Below are 23,165 nucleotides of genomic sequence, written 5' to 3'. Positions count from 1 at the left end.
CGACCCCTACTGATCGGGCGATAAATTGCAGTGCGTATCCGGCACCACGACGGAGAACTATGAGGGCTCGAGGGGTCTTCGTGGTTACGCAGTCGTAGAAGTATAATGTGACCTTTAGTGTTACCAAGAACCACTTTTAAACCCTTTGATTCAGGAAAGGGGTTTTCAAGGGTTCTCTGGATCAAAAGGGTTCTTACTGGAATCATTAGTGTTACCAAGAACCCTCAAAGGCAAACGGTTCCAGGTAGAACCTCAGCCCTTGTAGAAGAACCCCTTTGGAACCTTTTGGAGTGTACATGCTCGGGAGGGATGGTAAATATATTACTATAATAAAGTAATTGACACGCAACATGCACGACCGTTCAAAAGTTTGGGGTCACTTAGAAATGTCCTTATTTATGAAGGAAAAATCACAGCTGGAATCAATGACAAATCTGAAATCTAGTTTAAGCACAATTTTTATTTGGTAAAAATTCCTAAGTACAAAAATAGTGAATCGTGAATTAATAATATACACAGTGTTTAGCTTATATGGATATTTGTGTCCAACATCTGGTCACAACTTGGATCACTGTTCACTTATTTTTAATCCTCCGTCTCTGTGCAGCGGGGGAAACAGGTGTAGGCTCCTTTTTTGTCCTCTCATCTTTCTCTGCATGTTCCTGTCCAGGTTCTGTTTTTGCTTTAAAGGGAGACGTTGGGCTTGGAGAGCCGGCTTTAGGCCTCTTTGTCGGAGAGTTCTTGAACACAGAAGGACAGCTGTGCTGGTTCAGACACACTGAGCACAGAGGGTTGACTGGTAGACAAACCTGCTGTCCAAAACCCACCAGCAGCCAGTTAATCTCACTCCACAGCTCCCTAAAAAAAAAAAAAAGAGTGAGAGGATCAGCTCAAGGACACTTTTAATCCCATTCAGTTGAAGGGCAACCAACTCCTGCCAAATCCACTAATTCGGTGTGTGTTTCTAGGTACAACTCTAAGACTCTGATCTTTAAATATATGTTGGGGCATCAGAAACTATTCATGCTGTTACCGGGGCAACCACCCCTCCAGGGCCTTGCGTGTTTCCTCCGGGTTCTTGGTCGTCTTCCTGAGCCAGCCCAGCCTGTTGGAGATTCGGTGCACGTGTGTGTCCACGCCTAAACAAAAGATCAACACCGTCAGCTAGCGCAAACAAAAAAACAACAAACACAACTTAACTACTAACCCCAGATTCTTATCATAACTTTAATTTAAAGGTGCATTATTTAATAAAACTGAAGCAACTGGCCATAAAATCCTCCTAATATGTCACAGAGACTCAAGAAACAAACTGAACTCACCAACAACAACAGTACAGCCAAAATATTCGCATTGAAATAAATATTTTGCAGACTGCAAATCATGTTTATGTTTTGAGATCATGTTTTGGCATGTGGCGCCACCTAACGCCGTCTACCAATCGTTACAGTCAGTAGAGTCTCAGCTGCTGACTAACCAAGGGTTGCCAGTTACGTCTGAGCTACAAAGGCGGAGAAACCAAAACCTAAAAGACCTCGGTATTTTGAATTTGAGTGTAGTAACCGTTTTTGGCAACATTCTTACATATGGCGCCTTTAAAGATAATGCTGCTAATCCAAGTTTAACACCAAGTCTCCATTCAATTAAATTAATTCAATCAAATGTAAACGTCCCCTAGGAGCAATTCAAGGGCCCATAGAGCAGTAATAAAACATATATGATTAATTAAACACTGCTACATAGATGTTGGTTTCAACAGTGTGTGTCCTGACCTATTCCAGACACCTGGTCCCAGGCGATGTCCATGGCCAGGTGAGCCATCTTCGGTCCGACTCCCGGCAGACGCACCAGCCCCTCCACGCTGTCCGGGATGTCTCCTCCAAAATCTTTCTGCAGCATTGCCGACGTCAGCTTCATATACTTGGCTTTATTCTGAAGGAGAGGAGGAGGTTGGGGAAACAAATCGGTGGATAATTTCACTCGGGTGCACAACGTGGACAAAGGAATGACTGCTTTTGTTATAGCTAACTTTTTTCCATTTTAACTAATGAGTTCACACAATGCCAGTTAAGCCCCACATGACTCCCTATGTGCTCAACTAATTGAGGGGAGGCGGAAGCATAACAGCTACGCTAGTAAAGCGAGGTTGCAGGAAACTTTAGGTTAGGAATCAACCCTTAATTCCTAACCTAAAGTTGCACACTTGGAAGTGAAGCGATACAAGTATGCAGATTATCTTGTGTTACCCTCCAGAAGCCGACAGGGTAGATAAGTTTTCCCAGAGTGTCATCATCGGTGTGGAGTATATCTTCCACAGTGCAGCCGTGCGCTCGCAGCCTCTGCATAGCTGCTGCCGTCACCTGGTCCTTGGTCTGACTGGACAGCATGAGAGACACCAACACCTGAAACCGTCTCACCTGTGCAGACAAAACCAATCACACGGATTTTAGTTTGACATACTGACTCACGTTGATTTAAAGAAACCTAAACCACACCTACATGTGCGGGGGCTTCTGTGTCGTAGCATTTCTCTGCTCCCATGTTGTCTACTGGTGCATCGCGCCCGCTCCTCATCTCACGGATGAATCCTAATTGTTTTTTCCAGTCGGGAGGTTCCGAATGTTCTGTTTTCACCGGTGCAACGGCGTCGTCCTCGTCATACTCCACCTTCAGCTGCCTCCTCCTACGACTGTGTGAAGACAGCGGTAGAGCGTCTGTTTCTGTTTTGGGCTGCACTCTGGTCCGATGGAGGAGTTCTTGGGTCCCGACTGAATGAGTACAGAGAAGAGACGATGAGATGTGAGTAGACATTATATCGGGTTTATAAAACTAAGCATAAAGAATGACAAAACCAACTGTCATAACAGCCTCAACGGACTCAATAGCACCACTGTTGTAACACATGGTCTGGATCAAATCTGCAGTTCTTGGTCATTCCAAAGGCCCAGATTGAGCGGAGGTTCGAAAAAGTTTTTTTTTTTCCCTCACAGTGTACCTCACAGTGTACTGACACCATGAAAACTCAACCTGAAACCCAGGCTACACTGAGCTTAAGATAAGAGGGAAAAGTAGAAACTAAATATTGATACAGTGTGTAATTTTGTAATAACTGGCCAATTAATGAATCACTCTGTTGTTCGCCTGTCTCTTAATTTTAGAGCACTTGGGAAATACTTTTAAAGGTGCCATATGCAAGAATGTGGCCAAAACCCCGAAAAAAACATTATTTTCAAACATAAACATGATTTGCAGTCTGCAATAGATTTTTTAATGCGAATATTTTGACAGTACTGTTGCTGTTGGTGAGTTCAGTATGTTATTTGAATATTATTCCTGAGTCTCTGTGACATATTAGGAGGATTTTACAGCCAGTTGCTTTAGATTTATTACATACTGCACCTTTAAAAAAATTACATTTGCATAGGGGGGGGGGGGCTAATCATTTCGTCCTCAGGTGTACATGCAGGATTAATTAATCTATTAATTAATTAACTATTAATCGCATTATCCAGGTATGTTAGTCGGACTAACTCGATTTTAGTTGGACTAACATGTTGACATGACATTAAGAAAACTGAATTAATGCCTTAGTCTGACGTTTAACATGCATGTGCATTTGAGTTACAATTTAATTTGAAATAATCCATAATACAGACTCAAACCATGAGGAAAATCTGATTTTGCAGATGGTGCATTTCCAAATTTACAACTCCACACTTCTCATAACTCAAATGACCAATTGTCAGACACAGCAAACACCATGTGCGACTGCACCTGTCACTGCACCATGTGATGATCGTAAGAAAACTGTGCAAGCTGAAATTAATAAACAATAATGTGGAGGATAAAGGGTAGACAATTAATGAATTAATGCATGCATTCTGTACAAGTCTGCAGCGTCTCTTCCTGTCATCTACTGGTGGTGGTGTCACCTCTGTGATAGTAATAATATTGCGTTATGTGTTCAGTGTGTGCAGCTGTACGGAACATTACCCGCTGATAAGGTGGCCGAGGAGGGTCCTTGCTCGCAGATCCTCGCCTCCTCCACCTCCACCTTCACCGCCACGGTGGAGTCTGGGTCCACGGTCCTCCGACTGCTGGCGAGTCTGAAGCCCACAGAGGCCGCGGCTGTCGCTCCACGGCCGGCGGTTCGATTTCCACTCCGAGTAACAACGGAGGAGCTCCGTGAGAAGTAAGGAGACGTCATTATGAGACGACACACTGCACAACAGACCCTCGTGCTGCTGCTGCGGAGACATTCACATGAAACTGAAGTTCGCTTCCCGTTCGTCGTCCCTGGTCAGGAGGGAAGCAGAGGAGTTGAAATACGTTAATATTGTTCGCTATAAATATGTAATTTAACATTTCTGACTCGTCAAGAATAAGGTCAACTAATATTGATGCAATTTTTTTTATTTTATTATAATGCAAATTCAGCTACCAGAGTACTGCTGGTTTTAATGTTAGTGGCTTTTGTGTGTGTTTTTTAAAAATTAGCTTAAAACAATTTCTGCTATACATGGAAACATGTTTAAATAAATAGAAAGGTGTCTTATACAACTGTCAGTAAGTAGCACGGTGGGTTTTCACCAGTTAAATACTTGCAACTTATTTTAATACTTATATAAACTAATATGGACATACTAGCTAAAATGTGTTTTGCATTTCGAAACGGCGCTTTTTACGTAAAATATCGAACATAATATAATTAATGGTTTTATTTGTTTAATGTTGTGGTCCACTAGCGCCACTCACAGGCAGCATGGTCAAGGTGCAGCTACTTAGTTTAATAAGAAACCAACTTCACCAACGTTAGCTCGTTCAGTTAGCTGCTGGCTAAATTTACCGTCGAGTAGCGTTTCAGGGAATTTACAGATACATACGAGTTGCTTGACTATGAAAATGTCCAACGGGAACGTGGGCGAAGCCAACAGGATCCTGTTGTCGTGTAGGCATTGCGTGTAGAAAATTGCTACAGCACATGAAAGCTCGACCAAAGAAGTTTAGCATAGTTCCATAGTTAGCCAGCTCGCTTACAACTACATTACCCATGAGCGACCGCGACAAACGTGTTTTTGTCGGAAGTGCTCCTGTCACGTCATTAATGTAGCATCCGGTCGAGGAGTGGAGGACTGAGCTTGGACCAGAACGAGCCTCCAGCTGCAGACAGTCGTAGCAATGCTCGGTTTGCTGCGAGTGGACGAAGCTCTGACTCAATGAAAGAAAGAGCGACTCAACTTTAGCGAGGTGAGGTGAGAGGAGACGGGGTGGGAGGGGAAGTTGCGGCGTTGTTGTTATTCATTTACAGACTAATAGATATTGGATATCAAAGGAAAGCTAGTCTATGACAGTCATGTAAAAAAAGAAGCCTCGTTAGCGGTTCAGTAGCGCCATTGTGCATTGCTACTGGTTCTAGATAATGCCATGTTTTTGTCGTGGTGCGTTCACGGTCATGACTGGCTGTGGACGGAGGCTACCTTGAACTGCTGTGGTTGTTGTTGTTGAACTTAAACAGAACAGCCGTTGTCTGCCTGCTCATCTCCCTCCTCTCTGTCCCTGTCAAGTCCACATGACAGCAGATTCTTCAAACCTGCCCCCTCCCTCTTCTTCCACCTCCTCTTCCTCCTTACCCCACTCCACGTTTACACATAGTCAGGCTGGGACACCAAATTTCAATGTTGCATTGGGGAAGTTATATCCTAATCTAATCTACCTATCCTAATCCTAATCTACTTTAGAGTCTGCAGTCTCTGGAAAACTGTCTAAACGAAGACAATTTAGAGAGAAAGACTGTATAACACAGACGGCTTGTAGAGTTAGTACTAAAGATTACATTATTGTGGATTGTAGAAGACTTAAATGCCTTCTTGAAGGGAGCAGTTCAGAATTGCTGCATCTACAGTTTTCTTATGATTTTGCATGATTGAAGCATTTGCTGAGAGCAGAGCTTCAGTCATCAAATCCAGCAAGTGCCTCAAAGAAGTGCATCACCTTGTGTGAGCGCAGGAGACGAATCACAGCCACAGCCCAGAACACAATTTGGCCCATTGCACACAGACCCTGACTTGCAGCTGCTGATGGATTTCAACATGTAGCCTAAGTTTATGGCTCTGGCCAGACATGATTATCATATTGACAAAACAACACTGGTCATTCATGCTAGAACTCACGGTGCCCTGGGAAGAGTGCGTTGAGGAAGAGTGTGAATGCCAGGTGAAGTATCAGGTGCTCAAAACTTTATACTGATAATGCTAACATTTCTAAATGCAACTTCAAGCCATTGCCAATGTTTTACTGTCATGTGAAATCCTGTTTCTGGCTGTCAGGCTACGTGAAGTTCCGTTTTAGAGAAATTTTGATTTATTCTCTGGCCATAAGGCTTGCTGTTAAATAATCAATACATTTTTAAACATGTTATTGTTTTTTTGGCAGCTGTCGGTCCCGCACTATAGTCTCATCAGCGATCCAGCCCAGGACATGAATAAGCAGCCGAGCAAGGAGAGCCTTAAGGATAAGGTCAAGGGGATTTTTGGGCTAGGAACAACTCGCCCACCCAGCAAACAGTCCGATGTAAAATCATCGGAATTCATAATCACACTGGAAATCATAAAGGTCTGCTCATTCACACACACTCTCACCCAATATGCTGTTGAACTTTTACCTGTCATGTTTTGCGTGACCATGCTCTTGCTCCTCTGTGACTTTCAGGAACTTCAACCAGACTGCGGTCTTAGTAACAGGGTTCGGATGATGAATCATGTCTGTGACCTTGCAAAAACAAAAAAGTTTGAGGAGGTGAGTCGTGGGCGTCATATTGTGCTGCAGCAGAATGTGCAGTCATCAGAGTTGGTTTGACTGTGCATATGGGTAATGTGTTTGTGTGTGTGTGTGTGTGTGTGTGTATGTGTGTGTGTTTTCAGAATGCAGTGGAGGCAGTGTGGAAATCTGTGGAGGACATGCTGACTCCAGAGCAGCCACTTGAGGCCAGACATGCTGTCCTGCAGCTGCTGAGGGCAATTATCCAGGGACAGGTACATTTACATTGAGATTAAATCAATCCGAAATGCAAACTAATGTCTTGTAATTTCTGAACAACACTTAAACTGTTTGTGTGTAGGGTGAGCGCCTCGGCCCACTGAGAGCCTACTTTTTCAAGGTCATCAGAGACTACCAACCCAGCAATGAAGACTTATCTGACAGACTGGAAGTTTTTAAGGCTTTGACTGAAAACGGAAAAGACATCACGTATCTGGAGGAAGACATAGGTAAAACTAAGTAAAGCACTTTCAACACCACACACATTTGTCATCTGGTTCAGCAACCTTATCATTTTACATTTTTGGACTCAGCAGTGCAAATTTAGATTTCACTGTCAAATGCAGAACAAGCATGCAAATGGACTTTAATCTGATGTTCAAACTCTTCATACTGTATTGTCTTTGACGTGTCTGATGAGATAAATCTCTGTTATAATTTTTATAGATGGTCTAATAACTTATTTTGCTGTGCTTTCTAAGCTTGTTTTCTGACGATCCGGTGTATAGGATGTAATTGCATCTTTTTATGAAGTCGCATATAATAACAAATGAATGCACCTCACCCTCTGCTTCTGTGCGTGTTGGAGAATCTACGGTGGCTTGTCGGTAATGAAAACATGTATAAAATTGGACAGCACAACAAGGTGGACTCCATATCAGAGGATCTGTTCCCTATATTGATTTAAAAGGCTAATTTTAAAATTAAGATTTAAGACAATTTTTTTGAAATTGTAGTTCTAACACCTGATTTACTGGTATGCTGTTCTTCTTCCTGTCTTGCGTTCGCAGCACGCTTTGTCCTCCTGTGGATGGACATAGGCCTCACGTCGGACTTTCTCCACGTTCTTGTAAATCTGGTGAAGTTCAACAGCTGCTACCTGGACCAAAACGTCTCCATCATGGTCCAGTAAGTCAGACAGACCTAGCGATATCCATGTTTGTTTCCTTGTCTTATTTAACTGCTGTTATTAACTGCTGCTGCTATTGTTCCATTTTAGGAAAATTTGCCTTCTGTGCAATAGAACGACGTCTTCAACAGATATTGAGGTATGTATAGTTTTTACTTGGCTTTTCATTTGCCTTTTAAGATTGACAACATGCCTTGTGTCATTCAGTGGTTCAGATGTTGGTTTCCAGTTCTCAGGAGTAATAGTAGATTTAGTCAAGTGTGCTAATCACTGATCCAGAGCCAGCATAAATATAGCAAACCGAAATCGTCGAGTAAATGTGGAAAAGGACACATCTTTTTCAGACTCTGGATAAATAAAACACGACTGGTGCTTGTCACTTATCACTTAAATAGTGCTTATAAATACATGCTTATATTTCCTGTTGTCTCCAGGTTTTGAAACACCACAAATACTGTTAAACGTATCTACTTCTGCAGTTTGTAAAAAAAAATACACCATATTTTATGACTGGCTGCAGCATTACAGACACATGTTGCTTATTACATTTATGCTAAAGTGGAATACCGTTTATATTTAACCAGGTCGCACTACAAGTCCTGGATGCAGTGGTGTGTTACAACTGCCTGCCCTCAGACTCTCTCACCGTCTTCATTATCACGCTGTGTCGTACTGTCAACGTCAAGGAGTTTTGTGAATCGTGCTGGAAGGTTAGAGGAGAACTTGTACTTACAGTCATGCAAACAGTGACACATTTATATATAAATACAGAGATGCATGAATAAATCTGTTCTTTCTGCCTCTCCAGCTGATGAGGAAGGTGTTGGGGACTCACCTTGGCCACAGTGCTATTTACACCATGTGCCGCATAATGGAGGAAAGGTATTGCTTCATATTTCTGTGCACATCATAAGCATGCATTAACATTTATTACATTGCTGTGGAGAGTGTCTCTCTTGGTCCTCATTAACGACCTGCGATCTTCACCAGGGTGTACATGGAGGATGCACCATTGTTAAGAGGAGCAGTATTTTTCGTTGGAATGGCACTGTGGGGTGCACACAGACTTCCAGCCCTCAAAAACACACCCACTTTGGTTCTGCCATCTTTCTACAAGGTAACACACACGCACATGCACAAAAATGACTGCTTAATCCATAGTTGGTAAGAAGTCACAGAAAACCTTTTTGTTTAGTCCAATTCAAAACATTGAACAAGAAATGTTCATATTTTCAGCAGAAGTACTTATTTTTGACTTGTAACCAAATTGGTTATATAGTGGTAGTGGACAGTGGGAGTGTTTTGCTAAATCCTAGTTGATGACAAATGACTACATAGAGGACAGTGTGAAATTGTGAATTTAGTGCGATACCATGAAGGTAAAAAATAAATAAATAAAATAATCTGTTGTGCTGACTTTGTGTCTGACACAGGCCATGTCATGTGCCAATGAGGTGGTGTCCTATGAAATCGTCCTGTCCATCACCAGGCTGATCAAGAAGTATGGGAAGGAGCTGCAGGTGGTCACCTGGGACATCCTGCTGGGCATCATAGAGCGACTGCTGCAGCAGATCCAGGTTCATACACACACACATACAGTACTGTGCAAAAGTATCAAGGCGCCACCAGCTTTATAGTTTTTATGTCTGTCAGATTCTGTGATCATTGGCATTCGGATTGGAATGATACGACTGAAAATCGGCCTTGGCAAGCTGTGAGTAAACTCATAACGTGTAAGTTAAGAATGCTCAAGCATTCTTGAATAAACCTGGCACAGCAGATAATTTTTTACATGAAATAGTTGAACAGACACAGCTTTTTTTTTTTATTACCAATTGGCACAACAACAACAGCTGAAACAAAGTGCTGTTCATCAGAGATAAATAAATAAAACGTGTGACCTAATAGACGTAAGAACAAACGATAAAACTAGAAATTATAAAAACAACACAAATAAACCGGTCATACAATAAAACTATTTAAAAAAAAAACAACTAGAAAAGCACTCGGAGAGCGCAGACCTCCGCCAAGGCAGCTCAGCCCCCCACAAAATAGCGATAAAAATAGTGATGGCGTCTATGGATCATGCCGAAAATGTGATTGCTTGTTTCTGGTCCCATTGTGGGGATTTCCTGAAAATTTCATGTTATGTTGCTAACAGGCAGACAAACGAACTCCGGTGAAAACATACGTCCTTGGCAGAGGTCAATAAAAAAAAAAGGCGTTTCAAGAGTGGACAGTGAAGGGGCGTGTCTAACATTCTGTGGAAGATTGTTCCACCATCTCGGCGCAGCAACCGAAAAAGCTCTATCCCGTCTGAGCTTCCGTTAAAATTTGGTTAACTGTCGGAGTAGCTGATCGGCTGACCTCAGAGACCTGTCACGGTGATGTTTGAATGTAAGTGTATGTCAAAATAAATACTTTCCGATTCAACCTCTAGAAGCTGTTTCCAAAGTGAATGGTGGCCCAGGAGTTTTGCACAGAACTGGTCTCACAAACGCACAATCACACGGTAAAATTACAGTTGTAATATGCTCAAGTGTCCCTACTCATCTGTCCTCTCAGACAATCGGCAGTGCAGAGTTAAAAGCCATCGTCTACGAGCTGCTGACCACCGTCGAGGAGCTATACGAGCAGAACGGTTACCACGGCTCCACAGAGAAGTTCTTCAGTCTGGTGGAGAAATGTGCTGACAAAAGACCAGTGAGTCTCTCTCTGTACCATCCTCTGTCTCGTCATTCAGTCCGCTCACCTACTGCGGCACCCTTTTGTAATCATCATATTCTTCATTTGATAGGATGCATCAGTGCTGACCCTCATCTCCTACAGGGCCCAGTCCATCCAGCCAGCCAAGGACGGCTGGATTCAGAGCCTTCACCGTCTCATGGAGAAGTTCTTCAGGTCAGACAGACGTACTGACTGACTGATGATTTCTAGGATCTGATCTGATCACTGTCTTGTCACATCCCTGCTGTCTAGTCATCTTTCTCTTTTTATCTCGCTGTCTCTCTGAAAGGAACGAGACTCGTAGTGTGATAAGGATCAAAGTGCTTCACATCCTGTCCTTTGTTCTCAGCACCAACCGACAGCTATACGAGGTCTGTACACTTACACACAGTCACTCACGTACTGTATATGTTTATGGTCTGTCATATATATTCATATTGTGGAGATACAGGTTTATTGTTGACACACTGTTATTGTATGTCCTATGTTACTCTTTTGCTGTTGTGCACTGGTGTGTGCTTTATGATGTTTGTTTTGGCGCTCGTTCCTCAGACGAATGGATCTAAGTAAACATCACCTCTGTCATTTATGTTGTTCACGCTTTCCAGGATGAGTTGATTGAAATGGTGGTGATCCCACAGCTGAGTGGGATAGCTGAAGACCGAGACCTGGCCGTCAGGAAACAGGCCACCCAGCTGCTGGTGGACCTCGCCGAGGGCTGCAACACGCACCACTTCACCAGTCTACTGGACATTATAGAGCGGGTGCACAGTCATGACTTTTACCCCTCCTACATTTTTAGCGATTAGAGATGAGAAGCAACATCAACCGTGTTTGTTACTTTCCAGGTGGCCAGTCGTTCTCTGGTGTGTTCAGGGCCCCTGGAGGTTACCGAAAGAGACCCCACAGCAGAGTCTCCTATGGAGGATGTTAGGACTGCTATACTGGGCTTGCTGGAAATCCTTCAGGTAGACTGTGAAGTTTTTATTTATAATCCGTCACTGGACACTTTTTAATGTGATTAGTGACAGAAGTGGACATAAGAAAATAAGGGTGGGAATCACCAGTGCTTACACGATACTTATGCCATGATATATTACTGTGGTATTAAAAATAAGGTAATATGATATAGCTTTGTTTTTCATGGTTGCAGTGCTACAGGACGCTTTTACACCAAACCTGAGCCACGAGTAGGAGTTTCTCTGATAGCGCAGATTTGTCAAAGTTACACTACCGTTCAAAAGTTTGGGGTTACCTATGCAATTTTTTTTGTGTTTTTGGGTCAACTGTTTTATAGAGGTAGAATTAATAGGTGTCATATATAAAGTGTCACATAAACCAGGCTTAATATTACGATCATACCTTTTAGTTAGTACCCTATAATCTCACTGTTTAGTTCAAATTGTCAAAATGTAGGTCATGGAGAAACGGCCAATAAGAATGTTTTTGTAAATCTGTTGGAGTGTGTGTTATGAATTTTCTTTTTCTCTTCTGGCAGAGCAAACTTTACAGCCTACCTGCCAGTCATGCTGGTCGTGTTTATGAGTTGCTTATCAGCCACCTGCAGCTTCACTACAAGAACAAGTATTTTTCAGTTATTGCATCCAGTATTAGACTACAGGTAGGAGCAATTTATTCTGTACACATTTATTTATCGCTTACTACAAATGTGATGCATGTACCTTATTTCCCTTTTAACTTGCTCTCTCCCTCAGGTGTTCGACTTCTTCTTGATGATGCGTGCAGACTCTCTTCATCGTCTCGGAGTCCCCAACAAAGATGGAGTCATAAGGTTCAGCCCTTACTGCCACTGTGACACGGGGTAAGGACGCACATAAATGTACTGCAACCACAGCTCTTATCTGCAGCTATCTGATTTAAAGGAGACATATTATGCAAAATTAACTTTTTAATCATTTTAATACTTATATTTGGGACTCTGGAGGCCCTATGAGTAGGCAAAGTGTGAAAAAAGATTACTCAGTCATGTGTTTGTGGTCCGCCTCAGTCTACGTACAGGAGATAAAACACGCTATGTGACGTCACAATGTCACATTCCTGGAATTGTTGTCTTGCGAACTCCGCTTTGTCCCTAAAAAACGCGAGAGTGCAGGCGAGGTCAATAGCATCCAAAAGAGCGGAAGTGTTCTATTCTTGGCTGCACAGTGCAGCACAGAGTTCTACACAAACTTCCAGCCTCAGAGGATTTACGTGTTCGTGTGGATACATTTTATATATGACGGCAATGTGTCAGCTAGAGTCGGCAAATTATGGCTTTTCCAAATGCTAACTGCTGTTAGCTGCCGGAGCCTCAGTGATGCTGACATAGTTTGACATGTGTCTCATTTGCATTTAGAGACAGGCACTCAAAAGCGAGCGTTCTGAACAGGGCTGTTTTGGCAGGGTGATTGAACTGCTGTGGTGCTTCATCCTTACGGTATTTTGACCAAAGCATGTCACAGACATGTCCATTAGGACACCAGGGAACTAGGTTAACTTGGTGATATAGGGTGTAATATGTCTACCTTAACTGTGTATTGTTGTGTTGTTTCAGGGAGCCAGAAAAGCGAGTCAGTGAAAAGAAGCCAACTGGCTCAACATCTCCTCCTGCTGGGAGCCCAGCTACCCCTGCTGCTCCTCCCCCTTTGGCAACCTCCATTCGCTCAGCGTACCTGCCCTATGCACCTGCTTTCAGTGTCCTCCTGCAGTGCCTCAAGATGGTATACACACACACACACACACACACACACACACACACACACACTGATTCCCCTGCTATTCTTAAAGAAATTTGACTTTTATTTTTTACTTGCAGGAGACAGATTGGAAGGTGCTAAAACTTGTTCTTGACAAGCTGCCATGGATGCTGCAGTACAAAGTGCTGCTGCTGACATCGCCATGCAGCTTGGACCAACTGTGTTCTACACTCTGCTGCATGGTATTTGGAAATCAGGACACACACAGTACATGCAAACTTCAGTTCACAAGTGTGGACAGATGTTGTTCTTCCCTTTCTGTACACGTGTAGGTGACAGACCGTCTGATCTCGGAGCGCTTGAGGAAAACTCCCGAAGGCTTTTCCCGCACTGATGTTCAGCTGGCGGTGGTTCCTGTCCTCACGGCGATCACCTCCTACCACAACTATCTGGAGCAGTCTCGACAGGTGAGTAAAATAGGCTTGTATCATGGATGGTGTCTTTGTGTCTCAAACATCCTCATTTTTTTGATTAAGTAGCAGTTCTGTGTATGCATGGAGATAGTCGCAGAGAATCAGCTCATACAGTTAAATTATATTGATTTAATTGCCTTTCTCTTTTGAAGAGAGAGCTGGTTCAATGCCTTGAGACTGGCCTCATTTACCGCTGTGCCAAGCAGTGTGTAGTGGCTCTGACCATGTGCACTGTGGAGATGCCGGACATCATGATCAAGCTTCTGCCCGCTCTTATTGTTAAGCTCACCCACATCTCTGCCACTGTTGCCATGGCATCTCCTATGCTCGAGTTCCTCTCCAGTGAGTACTTTTCTCAAAACATATTCAGTCATTGTTCCGTGAATGTTCAATCTCTCACAAATTGAAAACAAAGAGTCTGGATTAATTTATCGTTCTTCCGTTCCGTCTCATAGCTCTGGTGCGTCTGCCCCATCTCTATGCCAACTTTGTTGCTGAGCAATATGTCAGTGTGTTTGCCATCTCCCTACCCTACACTAATCCCTCCAAGTAAGTGCCCATACATATGCACAAATGCATGTTTTATTTCCACACAGATATTCTCTGACCATTTTTGTTTCTTCAAATCCCATCAGGTTCAATCAGTACATTGTGTCTCTGGCCCATCATGTGATTGCCATGTGGTTTATACGCTGCAGACTTCCCTTTCGCAAAGACTTTGTTCAGTACATCACAAAGGTGTGTCCTGTTTGGTGCTTTTACCTTTTATTTATCTTTGTTTCTCCTCTAAATCATGAGACAAATCTCTTAGTCTCACAACGTCCACAATTAAAGTAAGTATCAAAGTACATATACCCAGGGTGTCATTGTCTGATACCTTTTTAGACCTATTACTACTCTGTTTTTTCTGTGCAGAGTATACACTACTTCAGAATGCACCTAAAATGCACTATAACCTTAACAGGTGAACTTAAGTTAACCTTCTCTAAACTTTTGAATGTCCAATGGTTCTTTGAATTGTCCAAGGACACGTTAGAATGGTATATAGAGCTTATAAATCCTCCATAACCTAATCTGTGTGATGTAACATTTTAGCTTAGCTGAGCCTCACACGTCTTTTAACATTCTTTTAAATTGAATGCAACCCCAATCATTAGTGCCTCTTTCTGCAGGGTTTGCGCTCCAATGCCCTGTTGCCATTTGACGACGGTCATGAGCAGAGTCCGTTTCGCGCTCGAAGCACCAGCCTCAATGAAAGACCCAAGAGGTAAAGCACAAGCACACACAAACACACTCACAAACGCACACACAGCTGCAGAAGCACCACGAAATGGACCACGTGCTGGACCTTTGTTGTGTTCGATGGTTGGGGTTGCCAAGGTAACAAGGGACTCAGCATGACTGGTACTGTGGTGATGGTTGCAGTGACGCCACCTTGGTTGCCATGGTGATCATTATTATTATTATTTTTTTAATGCTTTTCCATGCCACGATTTGTGTTTATTCTAATATTTTTGACCTATGGGGGATGACAAAATAACACAAACACCTGTAAAGTACAATCTAAAATCTAACTGATCTATTATTTTTTTTTAAATTCTAATTCACAGTAGTATTGTATTTTCCAGGTGTTTGTTTTACTGTGACCACCATTGATAGCTTATTACTAAAGTACATGTAGATGGAGAGCATGGTTAAAAAAAACTTATCAGCTGTTCTCCCCCCTGCTGCTACATCTCGCCATGTATTATTTAAGAGCACAGCAAATACACATTTGTACACTTACACAATGAGAAACACACTCTTCCTCTCACACAGATGTGGACGAAAACTTTTCTCAGCCACGTGTAAATCTCATCTGTACATGCTGTGAATGTCTGTCAGCTCTTTATCGTTTCTGTCGTGTTCGTGCGGTTTCGTAAGTGACAAATTTGATCAGTGTAGGTGATCACAGAGAGAAGTGAGCAGTGCAGTCATGTTGTGAACTGAAAACAGGATGAGCTTTACAGCAATGACCTGGAAACGGTAAGGATGAGGATGGGTCACCACAAATGGTTCTTAGAAGACTGCTAAGATAAGCTCGTGTCTGAGACCACAATGCACTGTGTGGTTGGGCTCCTTCCTAAAAACTATATATGACACTGCTTTCCTGTATGGCCTTTATTCCCCCCTCATTTTTGAGATTTTAACAAAGCTTTTTATTAGATCTGCTTCTCCCCCCTATTAGCACAGCCTTAACAAGTCTGAAAATTGTTTTGGTCCCAAAAAAAAAAAAAAAAAAAAACTAGTGCTAGGTAAGTTAACAGAAGCAACGTTAACGCACAACATGTTTCCATTATGACTGACCGGGAAAAGACGCGCGTAACGTCATGTTTACGTGCTTCGGCACCGGAGTCCAGGCATCGTTTATCAGTTAGCTCCGTTAGCTCCTTTAGCGCGCCTACAGTGAAAATGTCTGTTTATTGAACGAAAAGAGCAGCGATACAAATAACCCCAGCGTACCTGTGTACTGCGTATGTCTGCCTCTGTTTTTAAAGTTTAGCGTTACTTAAGAGACTCATTTTACTCGGAAGTCACGGGAGTCACGTAAACATGACGTCACGCAGGCCTTTTTCCGGTCAGTCGTCATGGAAACGCGTCAACGTTGATGCTGCCATTAATGTGTCCAGCACAAAAAAAAAAACACTTATCCCACCCTTTCTGCTGTTTCAGTCGAGCACACTCCCTGTTAACAGCAGTACGTCTGCTTACTCTGCATCAACCCACTTACAGTGTTTCATATTATGTCCAGTCACCCAGTGATCTCGCCATGTGCTGCTCATTGGCCACTTTTGGGTTGGAGCTCAGCATTGAGTGAGTCCACAGCTTCTTTCTACATTTCACATTGGTCAAAAGTCTTTGGAATTGGACTGTAATGACCTGTGTAATAGAACAATCTGGTTATGTTTTTCAAAGTCACTAAAAAGGATTATCCTCTCTGAATTGTGCTGATCTGTCATGTTTAGTCAACACTTGCTGCGCTCCAACCCACAGGTTTAACCCAGCATTTCATGTTCAGTTATATTTGTTTATTTTGTGTTTTTTTGCTTTCATTATGTCAGGCCTGTGCTGAGTCCATCTTTACTAGTTTTCCTGTACAAGTCCTTGGCTTCACTATGTACCAGCTGTGTGAAATAATGTTTATTTTGTTGCTCTCCCAAATTTCTTCTGTGTGTAATTTCGTTTCTGGGTAGCAGAAGCTGTTTCCCCCCTCTGCTGTAGCTTTGTCTGTTTGCCTTTTGTTTTATGTGAAGTCTTTTTCGCTCTCCTGTGACCTGATTCATAGTGTTCACTGCTGTTAATTTTCCCCTTGTTTTGTTTTTCTTTCAATTCTTCATTTGACCCCCTCCGCTGCCTCCTGCGATTGGGTGCTGTGTCGTGGTTGTGGTTTTGGGGGGTGGTCATGTCATCCTGGATCCTCCCTATGTTGCTCCTGCTTACTCCTCTCCTGTGTCCTCTGACCTTTGTGGTCCTGTCACCCACTCCCCTCCCCTGTGCGTGGTGTCTGTGACCTGCTCATGTTGCTCTGGTGCTCGATCGCTGGTGACCATTCCTGCTGTATCCTGGTACATCCTCACACGACACACTCCCCTTACACTCCCCGAACCACTTCCACCCTCACGATGACCCACCCCCCTCCTTGTTGCCCTCTGCCACTGTTTTGCCAACCGGGCCCCGTTTCCCCCCTCACCATTCGCCATGGGTGCTCATCGCTGCCCAGTCTGCGGGCGGCAAAAATGGCGAAGGCAACAGCGGCGGTAGCCAATAGCAGCAGCTCTCCTGTTAAAGAGCTGAGGGACCTGTCAGCCATGGACGCTTTCCGATCCCGCAGCATCAGTGTCTCCGAACACGCGGTCCGCAGGTTAGAGAAGAGCCTCATGGGTTGTTGCTTCCTTCATGGGATGGTTGATGGGGTTCATTGCCATGTGGGTCCGTTGGGGTGAGCATTGGGTGGTTTTCTTTACCAGGGACACCTGGAGCGGGTGGTGCATGCTGGAGGAAGGTTTGTGTCTTGAACCTTTAGGTTTGTTTTGGGCTGCGATCATACAAGCGTACACACACACACACCGTTTTCAGATTTAATTTTATAATTGGCTTTTGCATGCAGTGTTCGCAGAAGACTTCGAAAAACATCTTGATCCACGTTTGCTTAGCTGTTTGATTTTGCTCCAACACAGATTTAACTTTTTTTTTTGATTTGCCTTTGATTTCCTGTCTTTATTTTGTTTGTTTTGCCGTCTTGATTGCCTTAACAATGACTGAATGGCAGGAAGTTCAGTTTTACAAAATAATTGACAACAACTTGCAACCAACAATTCTGCCTCTCTCTCTCTTACTTTGCTTGCTTGACATATTTTTCTTTATGCGTCTGCTCCACTCACAAACATACACTGCTGCTATGACCATGGCAATCACTCATTGTGGGATCTTAGGGTTAACGGAGTCTGAAATCAATCAGCCCCGGCCATTCTCCATAACACACACACAAACTTGTCTCACTCCCTCTCTGCTAATTTTGCTTGGCTGAGCAGCTTGATTGACTCACAGATGTTTGATACATCCCTGCAGTTGTTTGTTGTGCCTCTGTTGCCCAGTAGATGGCGGTAAAAGCTCAGCAGTGTAAATGTATGCATGTATTTAACTCCAGAGTGAAACATGAAACCTGAACAGCTGCAGTGTGGATCTGTTAAACTTGCTTTAGTCGCTACATGGCTGTAAATCTCTGCTTTTTCTCAAATATCCCTGGTGATGAGTCATTTGTGAAATTAAGCCTCTCTCTTGACAGACACTCTCATGACTGATTTAAGAGTTCAGACATCCATTTTGTCATGAACACAAATTGGTGTGATATCATCGCCTTCAAGGATTCCTGTTCAGCTGAGCCTGTGCTGCCAATACAAATATTTTGACCACTGCACTAAAAGCATAATGAAAAGAATCTGTCATGAGTGTGTCTTGGTCCTGTTGTCTATTACTAAATGGAAGTAAACACGTCATTATTATCAGTTGACGAATGGTGAGTATAAAATGTGTGTTTGCTTGTTCACATGCTGGGACTTGGTATGAGTGACAGATTCCTTCTTGTTCCTCTGAGATGTTTTACTATTTAAACTATTCATTGTACATTCCGTAAACATTATGTGAATTTGACTCAATCCTGGGGACGTTATCGTGATATTGTTGATGCATGGAACTTTGACAGGTCATCACGTTGTGATGTATGCCCGTCAGGGTAACCTTCCCTTGAAAATTATAGTGTTTTTGAAAGACTGAGATGCATGAAGCCAAAAATAATTCACCAAGGACAAAAGCTCCTCCTCCCATAATAGTTCTCCATTTGTTTTAGTATTTGCTTGTTTTTTTGTTCTTCTGTATGATTGTGATAGAAAGAGGCATAAAAACAAGTCGCTGTATTCAATACTCCCCGCTGTGATGAACAATTGCTCATGTTGAGTGCAGCAGGGAGCGAGTGTTTTAGACTTTTACTAATTATTTTCTAATTAAATACAATAAAGCATCAGCCTGGTGGTATTTTTGTGCAGCTTAGTGAGCAGAAAAAGAAAAAAAACACAAGTGTGGTGTCGTAGCTCATGTGGCCACTTGTACCATGTCCCAGTGTATTTGTGTGCATGAGGAAATGTGCTTTTAATCACACAACTGGATGCCTGTGTGATTATATATGTAATGCATGTGATACAGACTTTGGTGAGTTGTTTTAATGATAATTCGTGTGTTAATTCACCTGTTTATCAGAGCTTGCATGTCCTTTAAGTTCTGTTTTGGTTACGTCTTTTTTCCACTCCCCTTGCCGCTCCCCTTGCTTGCTGTCTAACATTCTCTCTGTTCCCCTGCTGTAGGATGCACACATCGACCACTACATGCAGCCTGGGCTCTGCTGATGAAAATGCGGTGACTCAGGCAGACGAGGGGTTGAAGACCGTACACCTGGAGCTCACGGAGACCTGTCTGGACATGATGGCACGATACGTGTTTTCCAACTTCTCTGCGCTGCCAAAGAGGTTGGCGTGACTTATTGTGTGGCTGACATGAGACGTAACAATTGACCGAGGCTATAACTATGACATCTTTTGCCTCGTAGATCTCCCATTGCAGAATTCCTGTTGGCGGGGGGACGTAGTATGACCTGGCTTGTGGGCAACAAGCTGGTGACCATAACGACTAGTGGAGGCGTCAGAACACAAGCGCTGCTTGGACTGGACATGGCTGAACGACTGGGAGGAGGAGGGGAAATGACCAGGTGAAGTGTGTTCTCTCACACACACACATCTACCTTGTAGGGTGAAGGTTGTGGGTTCAATTCCTGCCTTAACCCCACATTGCTCCGGACAGCTGTGCTGGCAGTGACATGTACCCTATTTTATTATGTCAGACTTGACAAAAAAATGCGACATATACACTACTGTTCAAAAGTTTGGGGTCACCTATACAAATTTTTTTTGTTTTCTATTAAAAGTCACACTTTTATTCATCATAAATGAATAGATATATAAATATAGTCAAGACACTGACAAGATTAGAAATAATTTTGCCCTTCAAACTTTTTTTTCGTCAAAGAACCAGCAAAACTGTTCAGCTGTGCTAATATAATTGCACAAGGGTTTTCTAATCATCCAATAGCCTTCTAACGCGATTAGCAAACACAATGTACCATTAGAACACTGGAAATGGACCTCTATACACCTATGTACATATTCCATTAAAAACCAGACGTTTGCAGATAGAATAGTCGTTTACCACATTAACAATGTATAGAGTGTATTTCTGATTCATTTAATGTTCTATTCATTGGAAAAATAGTGCTTTTCCTTCAAAAAGGGGGACATTTCTAAGTGACCCCAAACGTTTTAATGGTAGTGTATATATTGACAATTTACCTTGCTCATTTTTTTTCCTCCTGCTAAATTGTGATTATCGTTTATCCCGGTCCTGCAGGTCAGATCCATCACTGCACACTCGAATAACCAAAGAGGCTCCTGCCAAACTGGAGTCCCAGTCAAGCCAGCAGCACAACAGAGCCTCACGCATACGGGTCCGCTCCATGTCAGGTAATGAAATACTCGGGTGCTCATTCATACACGTTATCTCCAACTAAGAAATGTAGCCCAAATCAAGCCCACACTTTGGGAATCACTGATCTCCACCTTTGTCTTATTCCTTTTTCTTTCTTCTCATCTGTCAGCTAAGCAGCCCTCTCCCATCGTCAAACTGCAGAATGCAACAGCATCCGGACTCCTCGCAAACGCTAGTCTTTGATCCCTAATTGCTCCAATCCTTGCACCCTATTAAATTCAGACTTGACTTCAAAATAGTATACAACATAGAAAGCCCTCCAAAATACATATTAGAGCTCCCCTCGTCATACTCTCACTCCAGACCACTTGTATCCTCTACATTCCTCCTCCTCATCATTCTCCACTCTGCTTTTCTGGTAAAAGCTCCATCACTTGGACCCTGACTGTGTGTTTTTATATTCCAGGTGGCCATGCTTTACGCGCTGGACCAGCTCAAAGTCTTAGTCCTCTCGTGTCCCCGTCTGAGGGTGAATTGGCTGCTCCTCTCTCTCCTTCCACTGGCCCTACCCTTGAAGCCCTGGGTCCTCCCTCCGCCACCTCTGCCACGCCGTCTGCACCCACTCCTCTCAAAGACAACCCCAGTCTGGCTGATTTTGTCCCCATACTCACACAGGGCTGGGCAGAGATCTTCATCCGGAGACCGTCTGGTATGTGAAACGCACCATACGGTTTACTACATATTACCTTATTATAGTTAATGTGATTAAATGGTTAGAATCCCTGTTTTGGTTCATTTCTAACAGTTGAGTGTCTAAATCATCGCAGGTAACACGAGCTGGCTGATGTGTCTGGAAAACCCACCCAGTCCCTTCTCCTCTGAGCTCGGTAACATGCCCCTGCAGGAGCTCTCCAGTGTCCTGATGGCGATGGAGGGAGTGAAGGAGACCCCGACCCAAACAGCCAGCGCTCCTGCCAGCACCGCGGCTCCCGCTCCGGCACCGATCTCTGAGCCCCCGACACTAACCCAGAGCGGTGTGCTAGGGAAGGCAAACCTGATCCAGCGCTCCAACACGGGTGAGTAACGGCTTTAGACAGAGAAGCATTGAAGACATTTAAATAGAGGCTGTGTGTTAGTGCTATGTCATGATTCTGTGCAGTTGAGTGAGGTGCACCGTGTGGAAATGTAGGATCATGAAAACGTCACTGTAACTAAAACCCTCTTCACACCTGGTATTAAAATCCATCCTGAGTGATCGGATCATGTGTAGATTGCTTTCAGTGCAGATCGGAAAACCATCCTGAATGTGTCCTCAGATCCAATCCATGCATGAATGTACGAGAGCTAACGAATATTTTCGTAATCGATTAATCTGTCGATTATTTTCTCGATGAATCCTTTGGTCCATAAAATGTCAGAAAATTGAATTGTTTTGTCCACAAACCAAAATGATTTAGTTCTAATGATTTCTTTGTGATGTGGAGCAAAGAAATGAAGAAAATATTCACATCTAAGAAGCTAGAACAATCAGAAATCTTGTTTTAATAATGAAAAAAAGCTTCAAACCGATTATCGATGATCAAAATAGTTGACGATTAATTTAGCATTTCTGGTTATAATCTTATTTCATGCCACGTCTGTACGGTTAATGCATCCCCTGTCCCTGGTACCCTGAGTGCCAAACTGTGTCTCAGCACTTTGTTTGAAGCAGAAGACGATGAACAAGTCCGCTTGTATTTAAACGGCTCTGTGATCATAGAAGATTGCGTCTGTAAGTTCATGTAAAGTCAGTAAAGAATCTTATTTTGCAGACGCAGTCTCGTGCGTTTGCTCTGCCATTTTTCCATTCTTTTTTTCTCCTCCACCATCTTTCTTTCATTTTTTTCTCATTGCCTTTTGCCATTCCCCCCCCCCCATCCACTCTTCACCGCTATACTGGTTTGTGATTGGCTGCGGCCTGTTATGTGGCATCATGTGCCGCCATCTTCTCTGCAGTTTGCGGCTCTCTCTGGTCTCTGGGTCTGGGCTCTGCCCCCTCAGGACCTCCAGCCCCTGGCAGGTTGCACAGGAGCATTTCCTGGGCAGGTACTGTCCACCACAGTGTGTGAGCGCTGCATCCCTCCCCTTCAGAAAACTCCTGGTGTAGTGTATTTCTTCTCACTTGCACAGGACACAAGCTGTAGTAATAATGCCATTATATCTGTATTATTTAGACATCCCATTACTGTTAAGATTCAAAATAATGAGTGATTT

General features: G+C 43.2%; 2 protein-coding genes across 6 annotated transcripts in view; one reads left to right on the top strand and one right to left on the bottom strand.

Annotated features, from left to right (window-relative positions):
• Positions 1–552: 552 nt before the first annotated feature.
• On the bottom strand, positions 553–4,964 carry nthl1 (nth-like DNA glycosylase 1). The gene is made up of 7 exons (XM_083905786.1): positions 4,884–4,964; positions 3,994–4,296; positions 2,500–2,768; positions 2,247–2,417; positions 1,773–1,932; positions 1,034–1,139; positions 553–858 (listed from the first exon to the last, which is right to left on the bottom strand). The coding sequence occupies exons 1-7, from the start codon at positions 4,954–4,956 to the stop codon at positions 576–578; spliced, it is 1,365 nt and encodes a 454-aa protein (XP_083761912.1). The 5' UTR covers positions 4,957–4,964; the 3' UTR covers positions 553–575.
• Positions 4,077–23,165, top strand: part of tsc2 (TSC complex subunit 2) — a 24,193-nt gene continuing 5,104 nt past the window's right edge. The window contains exons 1-32 of one of the 5 annotated variants that reach the window (XM_083905775.1): positions 4,077–4,192; positions 6,433–6,612; positions 6,709–6,795; positions 6,921–7,031; positions 7,118–7,265; positions 7,827–7,944; positions 8,036–8,084; positions 8,530–8,655; positions 8,754–8,827; positions 8,936–9,062; positions 9,379–9,522; positions 10,511–10,648; positions 10,743–10,846; positions 10,962–11,043; positions 11,281–11,436; positions 11,521–11,640; positions 12,171–12,293; positions 12,388–12,494; positions 13,227–13,392; positions 13,488–13,610; positions 13,701–13,835; positions 13,994–14,183; positions 14,297–14,390; positions 14,477–14,579; positions 15,014–15,108; positions 17,602–17,742; positions 19,739–19,900; positions 19,981–20,139; positions 20,835–20,947; positions 21,379–21,621; positions 21,740–21,988; positions 22,908–22,997. In XM_083905775.1, coding sequence (XP_083761901.1) covers positions 6,478–6,612; positions 6,709–6,795; positions 6,921–7,031; positions 7,118–7,265; positions 7,827–7,944; positions 8,036–8,084; positions 8,530–8,655; positions 8,754–8,827; positions 8,936–9,062; positions 9,379–9,522; positions 10,511–10,648; positions 10,743–10,846; positions 10,962–11,043; positions 11,281–11,436; positions 11,521–11,640; positions 12,171–12,293; positions 12,388–12,494; positions 13,227–13,392; positions 13,488–13,610; positions 13,701–13,835; positions 13,994–14,183; positions 14,297–14,390; positions 14,477–14,579; positions 15,014–15,108; positions 17,602–17,742; positions 19,739–19,900; positions 19,981–20,139; positions 20,835–20,947; positions 21,379–21,621; positions 21,740–21,988; positions 22,908–22,997 — 4,012 coding nt within the window. In that variant the 5' untranslated portion in view covers positions 4,077–4,192; positions 6,433–6,477. Of the gene's footprint in view, positions 4,193–5,122; positions 5,248–6,432; positions 6,613–6,708; positions 6,796–6,920; positions 7,032–7,117; positions 7,266–7,826; positions 7,945–8,035; positions 8,085–8,529; positions 8,656–8,753; positions 8,828–8,935; positions 9,063–9,378; positions 9,523–10,510; positions 10,649–10,742; positions 10,847–10,961; positions 11,044–11,280; positions 11,437–11,520; positions 11,641–12,170; positions 12,294–12,387; positions 12,495–13,226; positions 13,393–13,487; positions 13,611–13,700; positions 13,836–13,993; positions 14,184–14,296; positions 14,391–14,476; positions 14,580–15,013; positions 15,109–17,601; positions 17,743–19,738; positions 19,901–19,980; positions 20,140–20,834; positions 20,948–21,378; positions 21,622–21,739; positions 21,989–22,907; positions 22,998–23,165 lie in introns of those variants that run through there. The other 4 variants (XM_083905774.1, XM_083905777.1, XM_083905776.1 and 1 more) reach the window with 4 other exon arrangements.

The sequence above is a fragment of the Microchirus variegatus genome (genome assembly GCF_963457635.1).
Source record: "Microchirus variegatus genome assembly, chromosome: 19".
Lineage (NCBI taxonomy): Eukaryota > Metazoa > Chordata > Actinopteri > Pleuronectiformes > Soleidae > Microchirus > Microchirus variegatus.
The sequence above is the reverse complement of the archived record's forward strand: the minus strand, read 5'-3'. Positions and strand labels throughout refer to the sequence as shown.

Bases quoted from the DNA above. Each gene is read 5' to 3' on its own strand.
- nthl1 (XM_083905786.1), bottom strand. From the start codon at position 4,956: ATGCCTACACGACAACAGGATCCTGTTGGCTTCGCCCACGTTCCCGTT. The intron at 4,297-4,883 runs GTATGTATCTGT...CCTCCTGACCAG, and splicing joins TTTTCATAGTCAAGCAACTC to GGACGACGAACGGGAAGCGA. The intron at 2,418-2,499 runs GTAGGTGTGGTT...TTGTCTGCACAG, and splicing joins ACACAGAAGCCCCCGCACAT to GTGAGACGGTTTCAGGTGTT.